Below are 22,026 nucleotides of genomic sequence, written 5' to 3'. Positions count from 1 at the left end.
TTGGATAATGATGTTAAAGAAGCACTCCACATGTCACAACTAACTAGGTCCATTCTAAGGAGGAGAAAATAAACTCGTAAAGGAAATTTTGAATTGGACTAATTCTATGGATGAGTACTTTCATATAGCAAGGTACAATGACCATAGTAAGATGGTCCTTGTTCACCTTATGGTAAATGGAATGACCTAAGTAATTGGAGAAATCCGATTGTATTGAGCCATATAAATCAAGATCAACTCAAGTGGGAAGATATGAAGGCCATACTGTTAATAGAAATTTCATCTCCCCCCAAGATTCCAAGAAGAAAAGATGAATGAGTTCTTAGGGTTGTCTCAAGCAAGGAAATCTATTGAAATCTTGTATGTTATGCTCCCGAAATGGACGATGAAATGCTTCTTCATCAATTCATTTGAATAGACCGGTGAAAAATATAAAATCCTTATCTATAGAAGAAGTAGTAAAGATGGTTGAAGATTTTGCCCAAGCCTTTCCAAAGGAAACAACTCAACAGAGATTCTTGCTACTGTTAAAACCCTAAAGATCTCTCTAGCTAATAACCATGCATAAACATGCATGAATGAGGTATATACTCATCCACCCAACCACCCTCGAGCCCAAGGGTGCACACATAAATACAATGAAGTATCACATATCTTACCTTAGTGTCCCATACCACCAAGAGATATGACTTCACTCCAGCAACACTTAGTTCTAGCTTGAAATGGCAAGAGTAGACACAATTCTCTACACAAGAGAACATCCCTTGAGAGTGCCCCATACCCCTATTATATAGGAGGACCCTCAAGTGACTCTTGACTCTCCATTTTCATGTGTGACTCTCTATTTCCATGTGTGACCCTTAGTTGCCTGACCCTAACCTCAACCCAAGGTTAGACCTAACTCTTGCCCCACTAGAGCATGTTCCCATGCTCCTATGTTCACATGCCTAGGGTGGGTTAGTGTCCTAGTAGATGCACATAACATACTTCCTCTCTCTTAAAACATTGCACTCTTGTAATGAAAAGAAGGAAAACTGTGCTGAACGTTCTCAACTGACTCCCAAGTCGAATCCTCAATTTCCCTGTCTTTCCACTTAATTTTAACCTCAAGGATTTGGCGACCACAAAGTTTCCTTTCCCTGAATTCAAGTACCTTTTTAGGTTCATATATGGAACATAAGACAAATCTTCGACTTCAACGAGTTCTTGAGGAGTAACTGCGTTATCCTCACCTCTCAGCTTCTCTTTCAGTCTACTAACATGAAAGACTGGATGAACTCTAACATGTAGAGGTAGTTTTAATTCATACGCAACTGTGCCAATTCGACGTATAATTCGGAATGGACCACAATATCTAGGAGATAAATTTGAGCACTTTTCTATTGACAAAAGTATGAGAATATTTAGGAACTTTCAAATAAACCAATGCTCTTGGCTCAAAAGACCGAGATGAACATTCCCTATCAACATAAAACCATGCTCTATCCTGAGCACTCCTGATAAAATCCTGAGCTTGCGTCAACATTTCTTGGATATCTCGCAAGAAATTCCTCAATGCATCAAGCTCAATGTCCTTAAGACTGACATCAACAGGTGCCTTGGGTGATTGATACCCATACATAAGCATGAACGGACTATAACCAGTAGCCGTATGCTTAGAATTGTTATAGGCAAATACCATCATTAGAAGATATTTTTCCTAACTCGATGGTTTTCTAGAGACATGCACAAAGCATATCCTCTACAATTTGATTCACACGCTTTGTTTGTCAATCAGACACTACGGGTGATGAGAGAAACGCATACTCAAAGTAGTTTCCTCGTTGTAAACCATTCAGAATAAAGTAGGAAGACATGGCATTATAACTGTAAGAACCAGGGATCCATCAGCGGTCCGATGTACCCACATCTGTACAAGGAATTATCAGTATCCTAAGTTACCCATATCAACATAAGGAGTCATCAACGTCTCGATGAGTCACATATGTACATCCGTAAACCATCAGGTGGACTGTATAAATCACCTAAAGGACGGAACTAGAGAAAGAAATGCCAACAAAGGAAGAATCCAAAATTCCTTAATCCGAGCACACAACAAGATAAACTTGTTGAACTCTAAAGAAAGAGATTTCAACAAGTGAAAATGCTGACAAGATTACACCCATCAAAACATGCAGGCTATAGATAAAAGAAGTTTATCTAGAGAACGCCTACACTACAACTTCAAGTGAAGTTAAAAAATAAGATTGTCTTTGAATGTTAGAGTCAACATGCCAAGTGATGTAAGTAACGCAACAATCCTGAGCCCAAATTATCCGATAAGATAATATATGTGAGGGATCGCTAGCGTCCCATACCACCATGATACCACCCATACATACTTTACCAATTTGAAACTTCCTAGTATGCCGTCTAGGAAATATGAATAAAATCCTGCATAAAAGGAATGAGATGGCCTTATCCTAGACTTTCACATACTAAAACTTGTCTCTATATACCTGAGACCACATCAAGGAATAACTCTTTTCGAGTACATCGTTAGAAAACAATTTGAAGTGTTGGCACCTTTTTAATGATAACCATCCAATAAACACAATAAAGCTGGGATAGAAAAATAACAATTCACCTAGATACATAAGCAACTAGGTATCTAAGTTGGAATATGTATAAGATTACAAAGAATATACTCCAAAATTACGTACAAAAACGAAGGCAAACGTACCTTCAAAGCACATGATATTATCCAAAAGATCAAAAGATCCTTATAAAACCATGGATAGAAGCATAGGAGCGTCTCAAATCCATGAAAACCATAGTTGATCATCAAAATCAATGCATGCCATCTAATTGGTCATTGATCATGTCAAAAGAAGCATTAAAATCGGTGGCCAACTCATCGATCCGGAGTATATGAACATGGTGTCATTCAAGCAAAACTCCAAAGTAAGAAAGTGAAACACATGTGTGTAGCACTAATTAAAAACCCCTAGATACAAGTGATCTAGGTAGAAGCTGATGAGTCCATATAAAACTTGGAAACCATCTAATAAAATCCACCAAAACAACTAGATCAACTAACCCATGATAGAATTTGTCTTAAAGGCTTAGGAAATTAAGCATAGACCCACACACACTTAACAAGTGTAAAATAAGCTATCATGGACAAGTGTCAAAGGCTAGAGACACTTGGAACTCAAGTCTGTTCCTCACACAACAGGATGACAAAGTTATTTGGCACTATAAACCCCGCGTGGGCTCCTTGCCCCACGTGATGTAGCCTTGGAGAGACCTTATGAGAAGTCTCGCAGTGCACGAAAGGATCTTTCCTTGAATAAAAGAAAAAAAAAACGTAAAGTAATTTTTCCAAAAGGTACCAAGGAGTGGTGCAACCCTATATTCTCACCTACCCTCCCGTTTGGATGGCGATTTTCTCCACTGTGGATCTTCGGTTTATGCAAGGGCCTCCCCCGACCTTCACAGTCGATCCAGCTGGTCTCTCCAAGCCACAAGGAACACCTCTGAGGTGCTCGCCTCTACAGAGAGTCCGAGTAGTTGACTTTTGCAGTCATGTGGCGTACCGAGTAAAAGTCACCAACAATCCCTCCTAGCGGCTTTGGTTGTGGGAGAATCACCCCCTGACCCATTTGCAGTGGGTTCATTATGATCAAAATGATCAAAACGATTGTTTAGATTAATCAGAACGATTGGGAGGACGAATCACGAAATTCACAAGCTGTTCCATGCTGAGACATCATTTTGGGAGAAGAACCCTGCAAAGGATTCCAAATTTTGCTAAAGAAAGGTTAGGCACAAGGGAGATAAGAATGCCAGGCGACACATGCAAGACTGTCTCTCTCTTCTTCCATAATCGACAGCCCTGCAAGCTACTGGCGTTGGGCGATGGCCAGCTATTTCTTCCCTGATACACACATCCATCAAGCACCCAAACTACCCACATTTTCTTACTCGGCTCAACTGGGGCAATGAATTTAGCTTCATGGGGCCGACAGTGCCCTTGCTGCCATGTGCCCTTGGTATTTCAGTACCCATTCTCACCGACTTCTGGGAAGAGATTATAGAGCAGCTTCCATCCCCGAGAGATCTCTCTCTTATTGTGACTTGTTTCCTGCAAGAGCTTTGCAGTGGAGAAGTAGCTCCCGATAACTGTCCACCCTACAACATGGTGCCAATGCAAAAGCCCCGTTGGGGTCCCAACTTCATTGCTTTTGGGATGAAGGTAGGCTCGACAATTCAATACTAGTTGGGCATTGAAGCTATTGCACTACTGCATCATTGTCGCCCCCACATGCCACCCTGCAACATGCCTTAGACGGCCACCCACCCTGACACGCAGGCCAAAAAAAACAAAAACAGGTGCTGAATTGCAACCTCTCCAAAATAGCCGGGTTGGGCCAAAATTGGCTGGGCTTTTCTGATGCCCGCCCTTGCACACTCACTCTTAACCAGGTGCCCATCTATCTTATCCTGCCCAAAGTCATGGACATAACATAGTTTTTTTTTAACTTTAAAAAAAGCTTTTAAAAAATTTGGTATAATGAGAGAATTAAGAGAAGAAAAAACATCAAAAATTAACTAGAGATCGTTTTGATACCATTGTTAAAACCTTAAAGATCTCTCTAGCTAATAACCATGCATAAACATGCATGAACCAAGCATATACTCATCCACCCAACTACACCCAAGCCCAAGGGTGCACACATAAATACAATGAAGTATCACATATCTTACCTTAGTGTCACATCCCACCAAGAGATATGACTTCACTCCAGCAGCACTTAGCTCTAGCTTGAAATGGCAAGAGAGTAGGTACAATGCTCTACACAACAAAACATTCCTTGAGAATGCCCCATGCCTCTATGATATAGGAGGGCCCTCAAGTGACTCTTGACTCTCCATTTCCATGTGTAACCCTTGGTTGCCTGACCTTAACCTCAATCCAAGGTTAGACCTAACCCTTGCCCCACTAGAGTATGTTCTCATGCTCCCATGTTCACATACCTAGGGTGGATTAGCCTCCTAGTATATGCACATATAATGTGCACATAATAGCTAACCCCTTCCCCAAAGAGAACATCAATCTTGGTAAAAAATTATAGGTCGAAGTCCAAGGCTCTACGGCTACAGGAGGAGTCACGATTCTTATTCTAGTTTGTCATGAGAATTGCAGTATTAACTCAAGAAAGAGTGTAAATGCTTTAGATGTCAGCAACAACACGGTCACATGATGAGTCATTACCCAAACTTTTAGTACTAAAGAATCCCTACCTCAAAACTTGAGAAATCAAAGGAGGCAAACTTTAGCCTAGTCAATTGCATCTTATACTATCACAGCTGTTATGAACAAAAGGAAGAAGAAAGAGGTAGGATACATGTCACTATTGGAGCATTAGGGACCGAAACATCAATTTTAAAATCTAGACCCCAACAAAATACCAAGGTTAAAATTTTAAGTTTTTCTTTAATTCAAGAAGCACTCATTCATTCATCTTGTCAAGTATGGTAAACTAATGCAAGTGGAATTGGCTAGTGGAAAAATTCTTTTCACGCACATTCATTCATCTCGCCTTGATGTTTGTGCAAGTTAGTAATCAGTGAAAAGTATGGTAAACCAATGCAAGTGGAATTAGCCAGTGGGAAAATCCTTTTTATGCACCATGAGAAACATTATTCATCGATAGAAATCAGACCGAATGTAAAATTTTACCCTTAGGCTTATATGATGGAATTCTTATGATAGATTGGCTTACTCAGAATCAAGATAGCCTCCATTGCCATAAGGAGATTTTCTTTCATAGAGCTTCATGGGAACAAGAAATAGAAAATTTATGTTGTTAAACTAAATCTTATAGGCAAGGAATCAGATGCCAAAGAACCCAAATGGTTAAGTGAGTATACCGATATATATTTCTTGAGGACTTGACTGGAAATGCCTCTAACTTGTGAAGTAGATCATGAGATCAAGAGCGCAAGAAAAAACATGAGAGAGAGGCAAAGCTCACACATGAAATAAAGAACGCAAGAAAAAGATCTTGCAAGAAAAGTGAGAGCACAAAAGAGTTCTTAAGAGTGTGAACGGTTCTTAAGAGCAAGAGAGAGCTTGCTAGCAAGAAAGAGCTTGCAAAGATTTAGCCCAACGAGAGCAAGAAGTGAGAAAGAGCACATCATGAGAACAAGCAAGAGAGAATGAAATAGAACTCACGAGAAAAAGAGCGAGAATGAGACAGAGCTTGCACATGTAACAAAGAGAGCTTGGGAGAAAAGGAAAGGGCACAAAGTTCTGAAAAGCCAAAAAGAGCATGCCAACAAGTATGTATGTAAATATAGATAGTCTCCATGGCATGTATGTAAATATAGACAGTCTCCATGGTAGAACTTTTAAAAGACATTTCTTCCCATGTTTAATCTATAGAAAGTGATAAGACTCCAAATGGTACAAGTTTAAGAAACAACAATTTGTCATGAATGACATTGCATGAATAAAAACTTGTTCACATACTCTGAGGAAAATAAAAGATAAATTAAAGAGGATCTTTATGTAACCATATATGTAGTAGTAGTAATAAAGAGCAAAGAGTTAAAAGAGGACCTTTACGTAACAATATATGTAATAGTAGAAATAAAGAACAAAGAGTTAAAAGAAGACAATAGATTTTAGATATCAAAGAGCTAGAAGACAACAATAGATTTACAATATCATAGAAAGGTGACTTTTCAAGTAACATCACTTTTTCTTTTTAGACTTTTTAGGTTTTGAGTTTGATAATCCTTTGGACTTCTTCTTTGTTGATGGTGATGGGGATGTTGCTTCTTTTTTTCCTTTGTCCTATAACTCAATGAAACAATAATGGATATTATGTTTAGATTACATATAATTCTCTCTCTCTCTCTCTCTCTCTCTCTCTCTCTCTCTCTCTCTCTCATGTTTCTATGTTCCTAGTATTCCATGATGAGTTTCCATGGACAGTTTTGTATCACCCCAGTGAGATAGCTATGTTTATGTTTTATGCCATGGACATTATTGTATCACTTTGGTCTCATAGGCCCATTGGGTCTAGATGCTTTATATATATATATATATATATATATATATATATATATATATATATATATATATATATATATATCATTCCTACTTCTCTCAAGATATAATTTCATGAACATGAAAATTGTCAAACTTGAAGATTGATCCCTAGTAGATAAGAAGATAATAATCAATATGAAGGAAAAAAAGGCACATCAAGATGGAAGTCATAATTGAAGTCAAGATCTACTGACAATCTTTATAATTAAAGAATGTGCATCATTTATTAATAAGAGTGTACTTTACTTAAATTAGGGGTGCCATAAATTAATACATACAAAAAGCTATGTAAATCATAAAAACCATGTATATATAATTAATTTTTATTATCCTTTGCAAGCACGTGATACAAGGATTTTCTTACAAGTGAGACCCTCAAGGGTGGGATGTGATGGGGTGAGCATTATGTCTCACTATGAACAAAAGCTTAGTTTGTTGCTATTATTAGGGATTGACTTTGAGAGTGTTAATAAGCAAGAATTGATACATGACCAAGACCATGAGGCATAGCATGAACATGTAAGAAGGGAAGAGCCTTGAAGCTGGGAAGGTCGAGTAGCATCAACCTATATGAGCCTACATAGAGAATGCATGAGAAGCGTTTGTGATGGGGTGGGAAGGTTGAGTGGAGAAAAAACCTAAATGGGGTGAGATGGGATGGTATGGGGAGGTTGAGTGGATCAACAACCTAAACGAGCCTACATAGAGCATGCATGAGAAAGGGAGAAGTGTGTGTGGCGTGGTGGGGTAGTGGAGCAACAAGCTAAATGAGCCTATGTAAAGCATGCATGAGAAAGGGAGAAATGTGTGTGTGTGTGTGTGTGGGGAGAGGGGGGGGGGGTACAAGGACTAGGCTATGTGAAGCTGATTGGTTTTTGGATGTCCAAATGTTCTTGTAGAAGATATTGATGCCAATTTTGAAGGATCCTCATTGAAGTGTCATAAATACAACGATTAAAATAAATCGCACGTCATTTTATGAACTAAATGTGATTTTTTCATGCCCAAGTCTCTTGATACCTTGAGTTCTTTGCTTATTTTAATGTCACTACATCAAAGACATCTTAAATAATAATAAAAAACCTCCACAAAAAACATTGATGAAATACCACAATTCAAGAAAAATGCCTACGCATGGCTTTCACATATATATCTTTCATCTTAGCTTAAAACAGGAGTATACTAAACTTAGCTATAAAATATTTTAAAGGGAAAAAAACACGAATATATTAAACTTGGCTATAAAAGAATTTTAAGGAAAAAAAAAGTGACTACACGAAGGCACACTATTTTTAAGATTCTTTTTATAAAAATTCAAAAAAATCAAAACCTTTTCAATCAATTTAAAAATTTGTGTATCTTAAAAGAAGGTTGTTCATTTGGAATAAAACATTAATGCATGTATACCACATGTACAGATGCATAATCGAATAAAACATAGCATACAAGCAAATAAGTACATGCACATACATGGAAGCATATTTGTGCATGCTTATTTGTTGTTTGATTGTACATGCCTTGCCTTATGCATAAGATTGTACAACGAAGTAAAGTCATCAGGAAGCTATGTATTGTGTGTACATACATGGAAGCATATTTGTGAATGGTTATTTGTTATTCGATTGTGCATGCCTTTGCCTTATGCATAGGATTATTCACCAAAGGATTATACTTAAATTAGGGGTGCCATAATTTACATACATACAAAAAGCTATGTAAATCATAAAAACCATGTATATATACTTAATTTTTATTATCCTTTGCAAGCAAGCGATACAAGGATTTTCTTACAAGTGAGACCCTCAAGGGTGGGATGGGTGGGGTGAGCATTATGTCTCACTATGAACAAAAGCTTAGTTTGTTGCTATTATTAGGGATTGACTTCGAGAGTGTTAATAAGCAAGAATTGATACATGACCAAGACCATGAGGCATAGCATGCACATGCAAGAAGGGAAGAGCCTTGAAGCTGGGGAGGTCGAGTAGCATCAACCTATATGAGCCTACATAGAGAATGCATGAGAAGCGTTTGTGAGGGGGTGGGGAGGTTGAGTGGAGAAAAAACCTAAATGGGGTGAGATGGGATGGGATGGGGAGGTTGAGTGGATCAACAACCTAAATGAGTCTACATAGAGCATGCATGAGAAAGGAAGGGAGAAATGTGTGTGTGTGTATGGGGAGGGGAGGGGGGGTACAAGGACTAGGCTCTATGAAGCTGATTGGTTTTTGGATGTCCAAATGTTCTTGTAGAAGATATTGATGCCAATTTTGAAGGATCCTCATTGAAGTGTTATACATACAATGATTAAAATAAATCGCATGTCAATCAATTTAAAAATTTGTGTATCTTAAAAGAAGGTTGTTCATTTGGAATAAAACACTAATGCATGTATACCACATGTACAGATGCATAATATGCATAATCGAATAAAACATAGCATACAAGCAAATAAGCACATGCACATACATGGAAGCATATTTGTGCATGCTTATTTGTTGTTTGATTGTACATGCCTTGCCTTATGCATAAGATTGTACAACGAAGTAAAGTCATCAGGAAGCTATATATTGCGTGTACATACATGGAAGCATATTTGTGAATGCTTATTTGTTATTTGATTGTGCATGCCTTTGCCTTATACATAGGATTATAGGTGCTCTTTCACGAAATGTTTCTTTGGAGAGTTGTCTCAGGTATGATTCCACGATTGATTCAAAAGCCTATGTAGACAAGGAGGATGAAAATTTGAGTTCATCTTCAAAGATGTAGACGGTGGATAGTTCCCTATTAGATTGAAGAGTATACTATGGTTTTGGAGCTGACAAGGGAGACATGTGGCTTGGATGATGGTATTTGTGTTTATGCTCATTCTAATGTGGAGGTAAACTATGCCCTATGTGATGAAGACAAGTATGCCGCTTGTGAATTTTACGATGGAGAAGAGATTCAAGAGGTATGTTATGATGATGATTTATCTCTCAAATGTGAGCCAGGAGAAAGTACATGATATAGATGAGGATGGTGATAATTATACATGCAATAATATGTATGCAACCTTTGAAGATAAACATGAGATGGATCTTGTGGTGAACCTAGGTAGCTCTATGGTTTTGAATGCTGTTGAGGATGTGAATGCTCTAGACAATGATGTTAGTTTGATGGTGACAGATGTGATTTCGAGCCCTTGTTAAGTGGTCCCTGTTTTAGTTTTTAGAGTTTTTATTAGTGAGCTTTTGGTTGGTGAGGTGCCACTAAAGGTGCAGTGTTTGGTTGTTAGTTTTGTCTTGATTTTTTGTGACATTGAGAAGTGTTGGGATATGAACTTGGTGGAATCATCTAATTTTTCATTTGACAGGGTGGTTGATGAGCATAGTCAAAATCTTCCAGATATTGTGCAGGTGGTTACATAGGTTCCTAAGTGTTTTCTTAATAAGTTTTTAGGTGCTCTTGGTTGCAAATGGGTGCTATGGTTGCTATGTTTGGATCTACCTCATGTTACAGTGATTTGTATTGTTCTTGGCTACGGTGTTTGGTACTTTTAGTGTTATGTTTGGTTGCTGGAAGTTCTTGTTAGAGTAGCAGATGCCTATATTTATGCTTTGGATGTGTTTTGCTTATATGCCAATCATTTTGACAGTGTGGAGGATTGTGTTTGGTTTCTAATGGATGCACATGATTATAAGGGGGATGGCTTATCTCTAAGCTTATGCGATGGAACAATGCTTGAGCCTTTTACAACAGAACCTATTACCTGCTTTGATGTGGACATGCTTAGTGATGATGTGAATGAGTTCTTGAATGCAGAGAGAGATGCAATTTTTGTTTGTGAGAAGGAGTTACATTTGATGCCTAGGATGACATACTTGGATGAGGATACAAAGAAGTACATGAGGGTGGATGTAGGAGGCAAAACATTTTCTTCAATAGTGGTAGCATGTGCCATATACCTATGTATATGGTCAGAAAAGGAGGAGGGGATTAGCACATTCCTAAAAATCTATATAAACCAATATCTAGCTTCATTTTGAGTAGAGAGCGTGTAGAGAAGAAGACTAGAGATAGCTTCATTCCAAGAGGCTGAGAGAGAGAGAGAGAGAGAGAGAGAGAGAGAGAGAGAGAGAGAGAGTGTAGAGGAGAGAAGTGTTGAGATTCATTTAAAGAGAGGAGTTTCACATCAATTGTTTCCTCTCTTCAAGTTTCTTTTCTCTATATAAGGAGAGCTTCTTCTACCACCATATGATTGTCCGAGTTTCTCTTTGAGTATACAAGTGAATAATGATTATAGTTTTTTTCTCATCTCATGAGTTCTTCACATTCGTTGATGCTATGGAGTTTCATCTCTTTTCTCTTCCTCTATCTCACTCTATTCCCAATTTACAAGTTTGGTGTGCTTCACTGAGTGTTCTCGAGATTTGCTTAATGGGTTTGAGTTATGCATATTCAACACAATGGTGAGAGTAGAGAGAGTACTCTGTTCTTGCTCTAGTTGTTGCCTTTCAGTGAGGGAGTAGAGGGTGCCATAGAGGCCGGTTTCCCTATGTTGCCTTCAACACACACACACACACACACACACACGCGCGCACGCGCACGCACACACACACACACACATCTATATATGTATATATGTTATGTGCACACACACACACACACACACACACACACACACACACACACACATACATATATATATTTATTGTTATGGCTTACATCCCTCTTTGTGAGATTGTTGAAACATCAAGTCACACTTAACCCATTATGGGGACTTGCGGATTCCCAAGCTTGTATCTCTTGAAGACTCCAAGCTCCAGTAGTTGGTGCTAGCTTCTTCTCCTTTGAATCCCACTCCTCGTTTGTCACGATAAGGGGCTCCACATACACCTTCAAGGGTTGTCACTCCTCACTTTTTCTCACTCTCACACGATAGACAAGAGGCACATCCACCAAGAATCATGCACACTACTCTCAACTCTTTCCTACAAGACTAGAGCATAAGAAAGCAAGTAGATAACAAGACTAAATTGGCGCAAAGGGGGATTATCCTTGATTATGAGAAAGTTACTTATATACATTTGGTCCTTACTCACAGGTGGGCACCCAAATTCTTGTAGTGAGCTTGGTCATTGCCAACTTTTCTCATAATACAACATTTTATGTGTCATTCATGACACCCGTTCATGGCACTTATTACAAACCATCTCTCATGTCTTTTTTGTTAACCCAAAATGGAATTAACATCTCTCCCTTGTAGATTCTGTCCTCGAAATCTTTATTTTTTAAATACATCGGATCCAAAGTAGATCTTGTATCTAGATCTCCAAGTTTGTAGTTGCCGTAGGGTGCACCACAGGTAATAGAAAGGCATCCAGAACCCTGTGTTGATCATATCTTCAAAAGTGGTATGCATGTATGAGGGCATGCATTGATGTTTGTGATAGTAAAATATGACGACATTCTCCTCTGGTGGGCCCTTGTTCAGATCATACTTTAATCTTTTCCTCCTAAATACTCATCTTGTTGATTAATAAAAAAAACAATGAGTAATTTGCAAAATCTGACCATGGCAACAATTGCTTGATTCGAGATGTTTTGTCAAGATTTGACGATAGTAAGCATTAACTGCCGTTTGCTGGTTATTGTAGCAAAAGTATTGTGCTTGAAGAATGTAAAATTAAAACAATAATGGAAGTCTCTTTCTTTACAAGCCTTGAACTTTGCTTTAGGTGCACTTCTGTAAACGGCCAGTTCTGGTACCTCTAGGAAGTGTGACCTCCAGGTTGGTTGAAAAAATAGTCTTAATAGTGAAAAGACTTCCTCCGCATGAAAAGAGAACGACAAGTTCTACTTTTGACTCATATTTTGCCCGTGGTATGACATCCATGTTGGTGGAGGTAGCTTGTGGTTCGAGAACAAGTTTTTTTGGTTGTGGTGGGCTAGGTGCGTTTATTGGCATGTCCTCTTGCAACTCCTAAGGGTCTAGTGTTAGTGGGAAAATAAAAAATCACAAGAAGAAAGAGGACGATTGGAGTCCCTCAACTTATCTGTATTGTCCCTTTTTTTATTTTCTTTATTTTCTATGTTAGAGAAATGATAGGTCTATGGACGAGGTAGGTATGTTCTTTGCCTCATCTGGGTTTACTTGGTGTGGTTTCCTAGAAATGAATAAATCATGCACAATATATGGACATCCTCTTCTTCCAAAAACATAGGGTATTCTATATGCTCTTGGTCAAAATCATATACTAATGTAAGATGTTAAAGAGCTTAAGTGTGCCATAATAATGTCATATAGCTTAAGAATACCATAAGGATTATAAAGGGTGATGTTGTGCATTAAGAGGTGGTGGTGGGTGTGCCAAGCTTCATACCATCCCTCATGTTGCATCTATTCCAAACTTCTTTTTATTTTTGGGAGGGGAGCTATGGTGGTTTCTATGGAGGGTTTCATTAAATCTAAAAGCTCTTCACCCTCTTGGAAGTTAGTAGAAAACAATAGGACTCTACACTACGATTTGCAATTTAGCACTATTAGGTGAAGGGAGTAGTGGAAGATAGCCTCCAATCCTTTAATTCAATATCCACATGGACTATTCCCATTATTTTGGTGGGGTCAACTTATCTTATAGTATTTTGTTTAATTAAGACTAAATCCCACCACTAAAAGCTCTTCACCCTCTTGGAAGTTAGTAGAAAACAATAGGACTCTACACTACGATTTGCAATTTAGCACTATTAGGTGAAGGGAGTAGTGGAAGATAGCCTCCAATCCTTTAATTCAATATCCACATGGACTATTCCCATTATTTTGGTGGGGTCAACTTATCTTATAGTATTTTGTTTAATTAAGACTAAATCCCACCACTAACGTTAAGGTTAAATTGGCAAAGACAGAAAGTTAGTGAAGCAAAAAAAGGAAAAAAAAAGAGAGTATAGGTTTGGACAAGGGGCCGAGGAGTTCTACCAATGGTGATGCCCTTTCCCTTAACCTTTTGTGAAAAGATCACTATTCTCCATGGGAGTGTCGTGGTTTCTATTGTTGAAATGTTTTAGCGGATTTGTATCAGAGCTAAGACTCTTTTTCTTCCAAAGCTTGAGTTTTTTTTATTCTTCTCTTTTTCGCCTGGAGTCCCTAATTCATTTTTCCCTTTGTGGGTGTGGCATATTGGAGAGATTGGTCGTGGCAGTAGTGAATTTACTTGTTGAGATGTGCTGCTCTACAGCTTGGTGGCTTCTCTCTTTTTCTTGAACCAGCTCTTGTACCTTTGTCTTTTCGGTTGTAGTGTGTCTGCATACAACTTTTTGGCATGGTTTTTTCTTCTTCCATTATTGCCTATAGCTGCTTTTTTGTGGTTGTGCTCTATTAGATCAATTTACTACTTAACACTTTGCAATCTATCTTCTATTTTGAGCATTAATTCTTCCCTCTTTCTGTCTGCCAATTACATTGTGTGTTGCATACTGGATCTGATTGAGAGAATCATGACCAACAAGATCATCATATTGACGGAATCACACCGACAGAACCAGCCAATGGAACCACGCCCGATGAAATGAGGCCAATGGAATCACGCCCGACAGAAACATGTCGACAAAATCACGACCATGATTGTTTGCCCCATCTATTCGAGAAGAGTTTCCCCCCAACTTTCCCATGGTCATATGCGCGTGCTTTCCATAGTATCAATAAGTGGTTAGGAAGATGTTACTGTGTTTTTTTTTTCCTTAGGCACCTTACCTTGGTCATACCCATGTAAGCCTTGAGGTTGTTCACGACGTGGAGGGTTAATTATGTTGTAGACCTAGCAGCTCCTCTTTTTTGCACAAGAGTTCATGATCCATCCATTTTATTAGGATCTCCATTGATTCATTGGCAAGTTCTTCTCGCGAAACAATTAGTTTCTGAGTTGTGTTCTTCTATTTTTGCTAATTTTTCCTAGCCCTTGTAGCAAGTTCTGGCTAGGGCTCCCTAGTTTACTTGGGGTGAGTGCGGTTTTTGTCTGAGGAGGTTCTTGTGATATGATGATGGCTGACTTTAGTTGTACCTCCTTTGGGTTGCTGTGGTGGATACCTCGCATTAACTGCTAAATTTCTTTTCACTTCCCCATGTTGTTTTGGTATCCAAATTTGTGTTTTCCTTGTATAGTTTCCTTGACTTCTTAAGAGGCCCATAATTTTTTCCCAAGCATACTCGAAGACCCACCACGTTAATTGGATTTTGCTTTTGGCTTGCTTTTTCCTTCTGGTGCTTCGGGTGTATCCTTGTCACCTTCATGAGGTGGACTGGGTTGGTGGTTCATGTTTAGATTTCTTGGGTTAATTTGTCGCTTTCCCATAGTGGCATAATGTAGAATGCCCCATCATGTTGGAGTTGTGCCATCCATCTTGCTGGACCCAGTTGATGATGCATCCAGATGCACTAATCCAAGCACTCCCCAACAACATTTCTTCTAGCATCATGCCCTTAGACACCACATACACCTTCCCACGCAGGGGATTATTCTTGGTTGATATAGGAACCTTAAATACTTAATGAAACCTCAAATACTTAATGCATTAATTCTTCTAGAGTGTATGCTCTAGATTCTAGCTCGTGTGAGCTCCAACTCAAGTTGTCCCATTTTGTCCTAGGTTTCATATATAAGAGAGAGCAGGTTGTGATTGGCTCCCGTGTCAATTACGGCGATGCCCCCACCTTGATCCTTGCACGTTCGATCTGTAGGTTATCTTCCTCAATCAACATAAGAATAACCATGTTTAATTGCAGGACATGGTGCTTCATTTTTTGTTTGGTTCTAGTCTCTTTTACCTTGGTCTCCTCCCGAGCCTCTTTTTTTGGTGTTTAATTTTTCCTCCTCCTTTTTGTGTTACCATGTCTAGAGTTTGAGGGCCATAATACTTTTTCAGTTTACTACTATTGATGAAGCCTTCCATTTCCACTCCATCGACCCTTGTTGGGTAAACTCCGTGACTCTAAATGGTCATAGCCCTCTCTATTTTAGATTTTTGCGTTTATTTGACCCAACCCCATATATCAACACTAAATCTCCATCTTCAAGCTACTTCGTCTTGAGGTTGTTATCGAACCATCTCTTGTATCTATACTTTTCCACCATCATACCATGCATGGCTAACAAGAGATTTTCATCCAGCTTATATTCTTTCACACACCCAATGCATTTTCCATCCATCTCTCTCTTATGGCAACTCTTAAAGTTGGCACCATGTATTCCATGGGCATTACTACTCCGTAAAGGTTGCCCTGTGGCTACATTATATGACGTTTGGTATGCCCATAAGGCTGCGGTTAGTTTATGCTTCTAGTCACTCCGTCTTGCTTTCACGGTTTTAGTCATTATGAAGCTGTTGGCACGTGGGTAGTACGGTAAAGATTTTCAGCACACCACTAAGAAACCCATTAGAAGGTGTTTGACCATTGCATTAGCAAAGTGTGACCCCCGGTTGCTTACCAACTCTAATGGGTATCCGAGCCTTGAAATCACATGCTTGTATAAGCTGTTGTATAAGCATTAGCCCTTCGTGTAGCCCGGGCCTCTACCCATTTAGTGAAATATTGAGTCGGGCAACTACAATGGTATACATGCTTGACTTTGCTGAGGTGCCATGCTGATGGGTCCAAGAAAATTTATCCCCCACTTTTCGAATGGTTGTTGCATGATTTACGGGGTTAGAGGCATTCTATCTTTCTCTTGAGGCACATTGAAGTGCTGACATTTTCACGAATTCCATAGAATCTCCAAGCTTAGTTAGCCACTATAAACTGGCTCTTACGAGCTGTCACTTAGCCGATGAAATGTCCCCCCCACAATTCCACAATGTGCTTTCTCCAGAACTTGTCTTCCCTTACACATCTTAGCACATGATCTTTTTCTAGTTTATATAGTTGTCCTTCATAGGGGGCTACCGACTTAATGAGTCATCATATCATATCCTTATTTAGGGCCTTATTGGTAGGGAATCTATAAGCAAGATACTCAAAATTTTCTTCGCTCCGTATGGGAAAGACTGCATATGGTAATTCATCATCAATTGCTAAAACATGCTGTTTCCCGCTCCTGACTATGACAGTAAAATCAAATTCCATCACGAGTACTCTATATAGTCAACGCGCCATCTCAATGTAAAATATGATGAACCCACAATAATAATCCACGTGACCCATGAATCTTTGCACTCCTTTGTAATTGGTGGGGGTGGCAACAATTTCAAAATCAGTTTGACTTTACTGTCATCCATGGAAATGGATGACTTTACTGTCATCCATGGAAATGGATGACTTTACTGTCATCCATGGAAATTCTATTTTTTGACAATAATGCACTATGTTTTACCCATTCAAAGGGTTCAAGGATATGTGATACAAATGGCAACTCTGAAATATCTTTTTTAGGTGATCCAAATGCTCCTTCCATCATGAATGTGCACAAAGATCATCTATAATTCCAATGCATACAATATATATTAACCTCTAGAATGTTGCCAGAGCATTGGTCAAGCCGAATGGCATGACTTTGTAGGCAAATGTTCTGCATGTAGTTCTGAATACCGTTTTATGCTAATCCTTGAGGACCATGGACACTTGATTGTATCCCAAAAATCCATCTAAAAAGCTATACGCTTCTGCCCTACCACTCTTTCCAACACATGCTCAATGTGTGGTAAAGGGTAGTGATCTCTCCGCATTGCGACACATTGACCGTCTTCAAATCCACGCATACCTTGAGCTTACCATTCTTTTTTAGCACTATGACCATTGGCGACACCCAATCTGTATGCTCAATCTCATAAGTAAACTCCACCGCAAATTTCCTCCTCTATATTTGATGAATATTTCGGGTTCATCTAATAAGGTCCTTGCTTCATGGGCCTTTATAATTCAATGATTGGAATAGTGTGCTCAACCACCACTAGCAGCACACCTTTCACATCCTTGTAGTCGAAGCAAAGTAATCTTTATATTCTTTTAACAACTCGACCAATTCCTTCTCTTCCTTTGGGATTAGGTCGGTAGCGATGTACACTGTTTTTGGTTCTTCCCCAAGGTCAGCAATGTCTACCTCCTTAACCTTGGTCCATCATATGAGACTCCATCCTTGGAGCACTGTGTGCTCTTAGATGGACTACGCTCCTCTTATTGATGTCAAAGGTCTTGAAGTGGTCAGGAACTTTTGTAGGTCGAGTTCCTCATCATCTTTTTGAGCCAAAATATTCTTAGCCTTTGCTAGGAATTTCCTTTCAACTTGTCATACGAAACAAATGCTGCCATGCCCATGGAATTCTTAGTACCAAGCTATAGTCAAGAAAAGGTTGATAAGAAACATCCTAGCTGATCGATTATTTGAGGCTCAACACATAGGCTACGTGCAGTCTATGGAATGATCATTGAAAAGTTGCATTGTAAGGAATGGTTTGATGAGAAGCTCAAAGACAAGGAAATATAAGTCGGGAATATGGTTCTTATTTACAGCACCAAGAACCAAACCTGCAAGCTAAAAAGGGAATGGGACCATTCCTAGTGTGCGAACTCACCCCTCAAGGATGCGCACACATCGAAACACTTGATGATGTGAAAATGAAAGGATTCTTTAACAAAATAGCAAACTTAGACGCTACTATGGTTCTTTGACTACAAATGCTTTGAAGGTCATTCACCAAAAGAAAAAAGATAAAATAAAAGAAGCTCTGGTGAAACGAGAGGCATACCGTGAAGCTAAGGATAATCCTATTAGTCAAGGACTAGCTCTTTTGTGTGACAACTAGAAGAGGAACATATCAATCTAACACCTAGTAGATCTTGTCCAAACCCACCACAATAGTGTAGCTACTCATACAACTAATGACCACAAACCTTGGGAAATATATTTCTACACCCATACGTGACTAGGTTAATTCTCTCTCGCTCTCTCTCTCGCTCTCTCTCTCTCTCTCTCTCACACACACACACACACACACACACACGCACACGCACACGCACGCATGCACGCACACATACACACACCACACGTCATCGTGCGCGTACACAAATTGAAATTAAACAAAGGAAGGACCTAGCATTCATGGGTAGAGTGGGCCTTCTACATAGATTGTGTATAAGTCGAAGTTATCACACAAGAGACCTATAAGTAATAGAGCATACCACAACAATAAAATGAGATACATTTGCTATTAGCATTACCAGAATTTTGTCACTTTTAACATAAGAGTAAAGTGAGTCAATCCTCAAACAATCAAAAAATCTATAGGCCATTCTTTGGTTATCCTAAGAGCTCATAATAGCATAACTCAAAGAGGAGAAAAATTAGAGAAGGTCTAGGAAATGCAAAAGGGAAAAAAATGGATGGTACTCCGAGTCGAACAAGCCTTTCTTAGGGAATTTGAGCTAGTGGAGTCTTGATCCCAAGTTGATTCTTGTGTGTTGAACTTGTATATTTTGTTTTAATTTTCTCTCAATTCTCCACTCCAACTCCAACTTGAGACTTCTCCAACATGTTGTCCATCATTGTTCTCTTATGCAATCTTTGTTTTAAGGTAGTTCTCAAACCTAGCCGGTGTGCCTTATTGATGGTGGACCCATCCCAATGGGCATAAAAACCCTCTCCTTAGTCTTTGGATGAAAGGCAAATCAGGTGCACATCTGACATCTAAAGAGAGGCACATCTGACATCTAAAGAGAGGTGATACCATGTCCATGCAAAGCCCCTTCCCTTTTCTTGCATGTGAAGCATGTTAATGAGCCATTTCCTCTCATCTAGAAAAGTATTAAAAAAAAGAAGATATTGGCTATAGCTTTTGCCGTCTCCTAGGTGTAAACAATTAGACTGCAGATTGTTCATCTGATGTAGAGCTCACTAAGAGACCAAGACGTTGAAAAACTTGAGGGACACTCTTCTTAGCATGATGGAATACCTACTCATGCTCAAGATGTCAAAAACCTTGGGTACCCCTTGGGCCTAATATGGGCAAGGGCTACGTTATTTCCTGTACAAAAAAGAATTGGGGGTTGCAAGTCATCATTTTGAAAAGTTCACATGTGAAGGTGGATCTCTTTATGTGTGTACCGACAATTTTGGTCACCCAACTTCCAATGCAGGTAGAGTGACAACGGTGGCATTGAGGTTCTCTCTGTAACCAAACAACAACACAATCTACATTAAGGGAGTTCACCTAATCTGAGGTCTAAAAGTGAGGGTCACACCCCCTTTTGGCAAATTGTTGGCTAGTGTCGAGGTCTCCCGATAGGAAAGAATCTTCCTTGGGTTTGAAACTTACGAGACCCAGCAAATACGCTCAATAGCATTTGTGGTTATCCACCTCACCTTAAAAGAGCCCTCTCTCTCTCTCTCTCTCTCTCTCTCACACACACACACATCTCTTTCTGTCTCTCTCTCTCTCTAACACACACACACACACCCCCCTCTTTACGACTTAAGTAGCTACTGCTGTTTAGGTGCCACCAAGAAAACAATGTATGATTTAAAATATAGGTGAATAGGGATTGTCTAGGTGCCTTTTTCTCTTGTTCAAACCTTTTTCTCAAGCAATCCTTTGGCCTTCTTTCTTTGTTGGTGCCTACGCCATGCGAATTGAATGAAGATTGATGCATCCTCTCTTTTTCTTTGTCTAGCCTGTAAAGTTAAGAGTGAGTACCAAACAAAAATATTTTATGATGATCAAACAAGTGCTATAAGGTAACAACTTTTGAAAACCAAAAGTAACATGCCCATTTTTTCTTAAAACTCCTTACACTTTATTGGTTTTGCTATTTAATATTTGATGGATTTTCTAGTTTCAAAAATTTGAAGAAAAATATTTGGGCTTATATTTGATGGATGTTCCATTTTAAAAAATTCAAAGAAAATATCAGTGAGCACTTGCCTGAGTGGCTCAGCTTGTCTCACGACCCACCCTAACCAAGAGGTCATGGGCTCAAGCCCTGACACGTAGGGTTGTGTATGAGTGGTATAGCTTCTAACTCGGCTACATCCCCTCAAAAGAGGGCTTTTGGAAGAAAATCCATGTTTACTATTTGGCCTTTATTGTATCATTTCTTTAGCTTTCTTGCTAGAAAACATTTGGAAAATTCTCCTTCTGTCTCTCTCTCTCTTTCTCAAACACACACCCTTTATCAATAAAGTCTTTTCTTCAAAAAATATAAGATTCACTTAATATTTTCCCCAACAGTGAGCCTACTTATAACGATATCATGTCATTTTAAAACCTTTAATGTTTGGTTGCATGTGTACATCTGCACTTACGTGCATACATGCACACATTGTTAAATAATTTTTCTAGCATGCTTAGGTTTAAGTATGATAAGAAAGAGAAGGTCAATATCGTAGGATAAAATTGATTTGGTATTTTTATTTTTTGTTGCTAGAAAGGCAAGCCGAAGGTATGAAGTGCATGTGAACATTGCCTGATTGAATAACCACGTGTCAAATTAGACTTCATTTACCCAGCCTCTCATAAGATGCCACATTCGAATAGAAATGAACTTGAATAAAGATATCTCATGTAAAAATCATCTTGCTTATGTCAATTTCGAACAACTTTTACTCTATTGGAAGAACTTCAACATATTATATCATGAATAACTTAAAAACATCTCCCACTAAAGCAAGTAGAAAATCTCATGATAGGAGAGCTTACTGAAGTTTAGCCTTGCTTTAGATATTAAAAATTTATGTAGAAGCCTCAAAACCAAGGGCTCTCTAAATTCCACCATCCTCTTTCTTATGTGTATCTTTTCAATTCGTGGAGTAGAAGTCCTTGTATTAAAATATTTATTTTAATTTCTAATATCTAAAGCAAGGCTCTTTTGTAAAAGATTTTGTTTCAGTATATGCTAATGGCTCTTTTGTAAAAGATTTTGCCGCCTTTTTAAATCCACTCCACTCGATGCAGCTTGT

At 38.8% G+C, this 22,026-nt stretch overlaps 1 protein-coding gene across 14 annotated transcripts in view; it reads right to left on the bottom strand.

Annotated features, from left to right (window-relative positions):
• Window positions 1–6,576: 6,576 nt before the first annotated feature.
• LOC147606314 (dynein regulatory complex protein 10-like) overlaps window positions 6,577–22,026 on the bottom strand; it is a 135,266-nt gene continuing 119,816 nt past the window's right edge. For 3 of the 14 annotated variants that reach the window (XM_086791966.1, XM_086791965.1, XM_086791972.1), the window contains 2 exons: window positions 20,644–20,742; window positions 19,120–20,239 (listed from right to left, as the gene is read on the bottom strand). In XM_086791966.1, coding sequence (XP_086648092.1) covers window positions 20,084–20,239; window positions 20,644–20,742 — 255 coding nt within the window. In that variant the 3' untranslated portion in view covers window positions 19,120–20,083. Of the gene's footprint in view, window positions 6,845–19,105; window positions 20,240–20,643; window positions 20,743–22,026 lie in introns of those variants that run through there. The other 11 variants (XM_086791977.1, XM_086791973.1, XM_086791968.1 and 8 more) reach the window with 8 other exon arrangements.

This window comes from Cibotium barometz, chromosome 57 (assembly GCF_041138505.1).
Source record: "Cibotium barometz isolate CiBa-2024 chromosome 57, ASM4113850v1, whole genome shotgun sequence".
In the NCBI taxonomy this organism is placed as follows: domain Eukaryota; kingdom Viridiplantae; phylum Streptophyta; class Polypodiopsida; order Cyatheales; family Cibotiaceae; genus Cibotium; species Cibotium barometz.
Note: the sequence above shows the minus strand (reverse complement) of the source record. Positions and strands in the feature narration are given on the sequence as shown.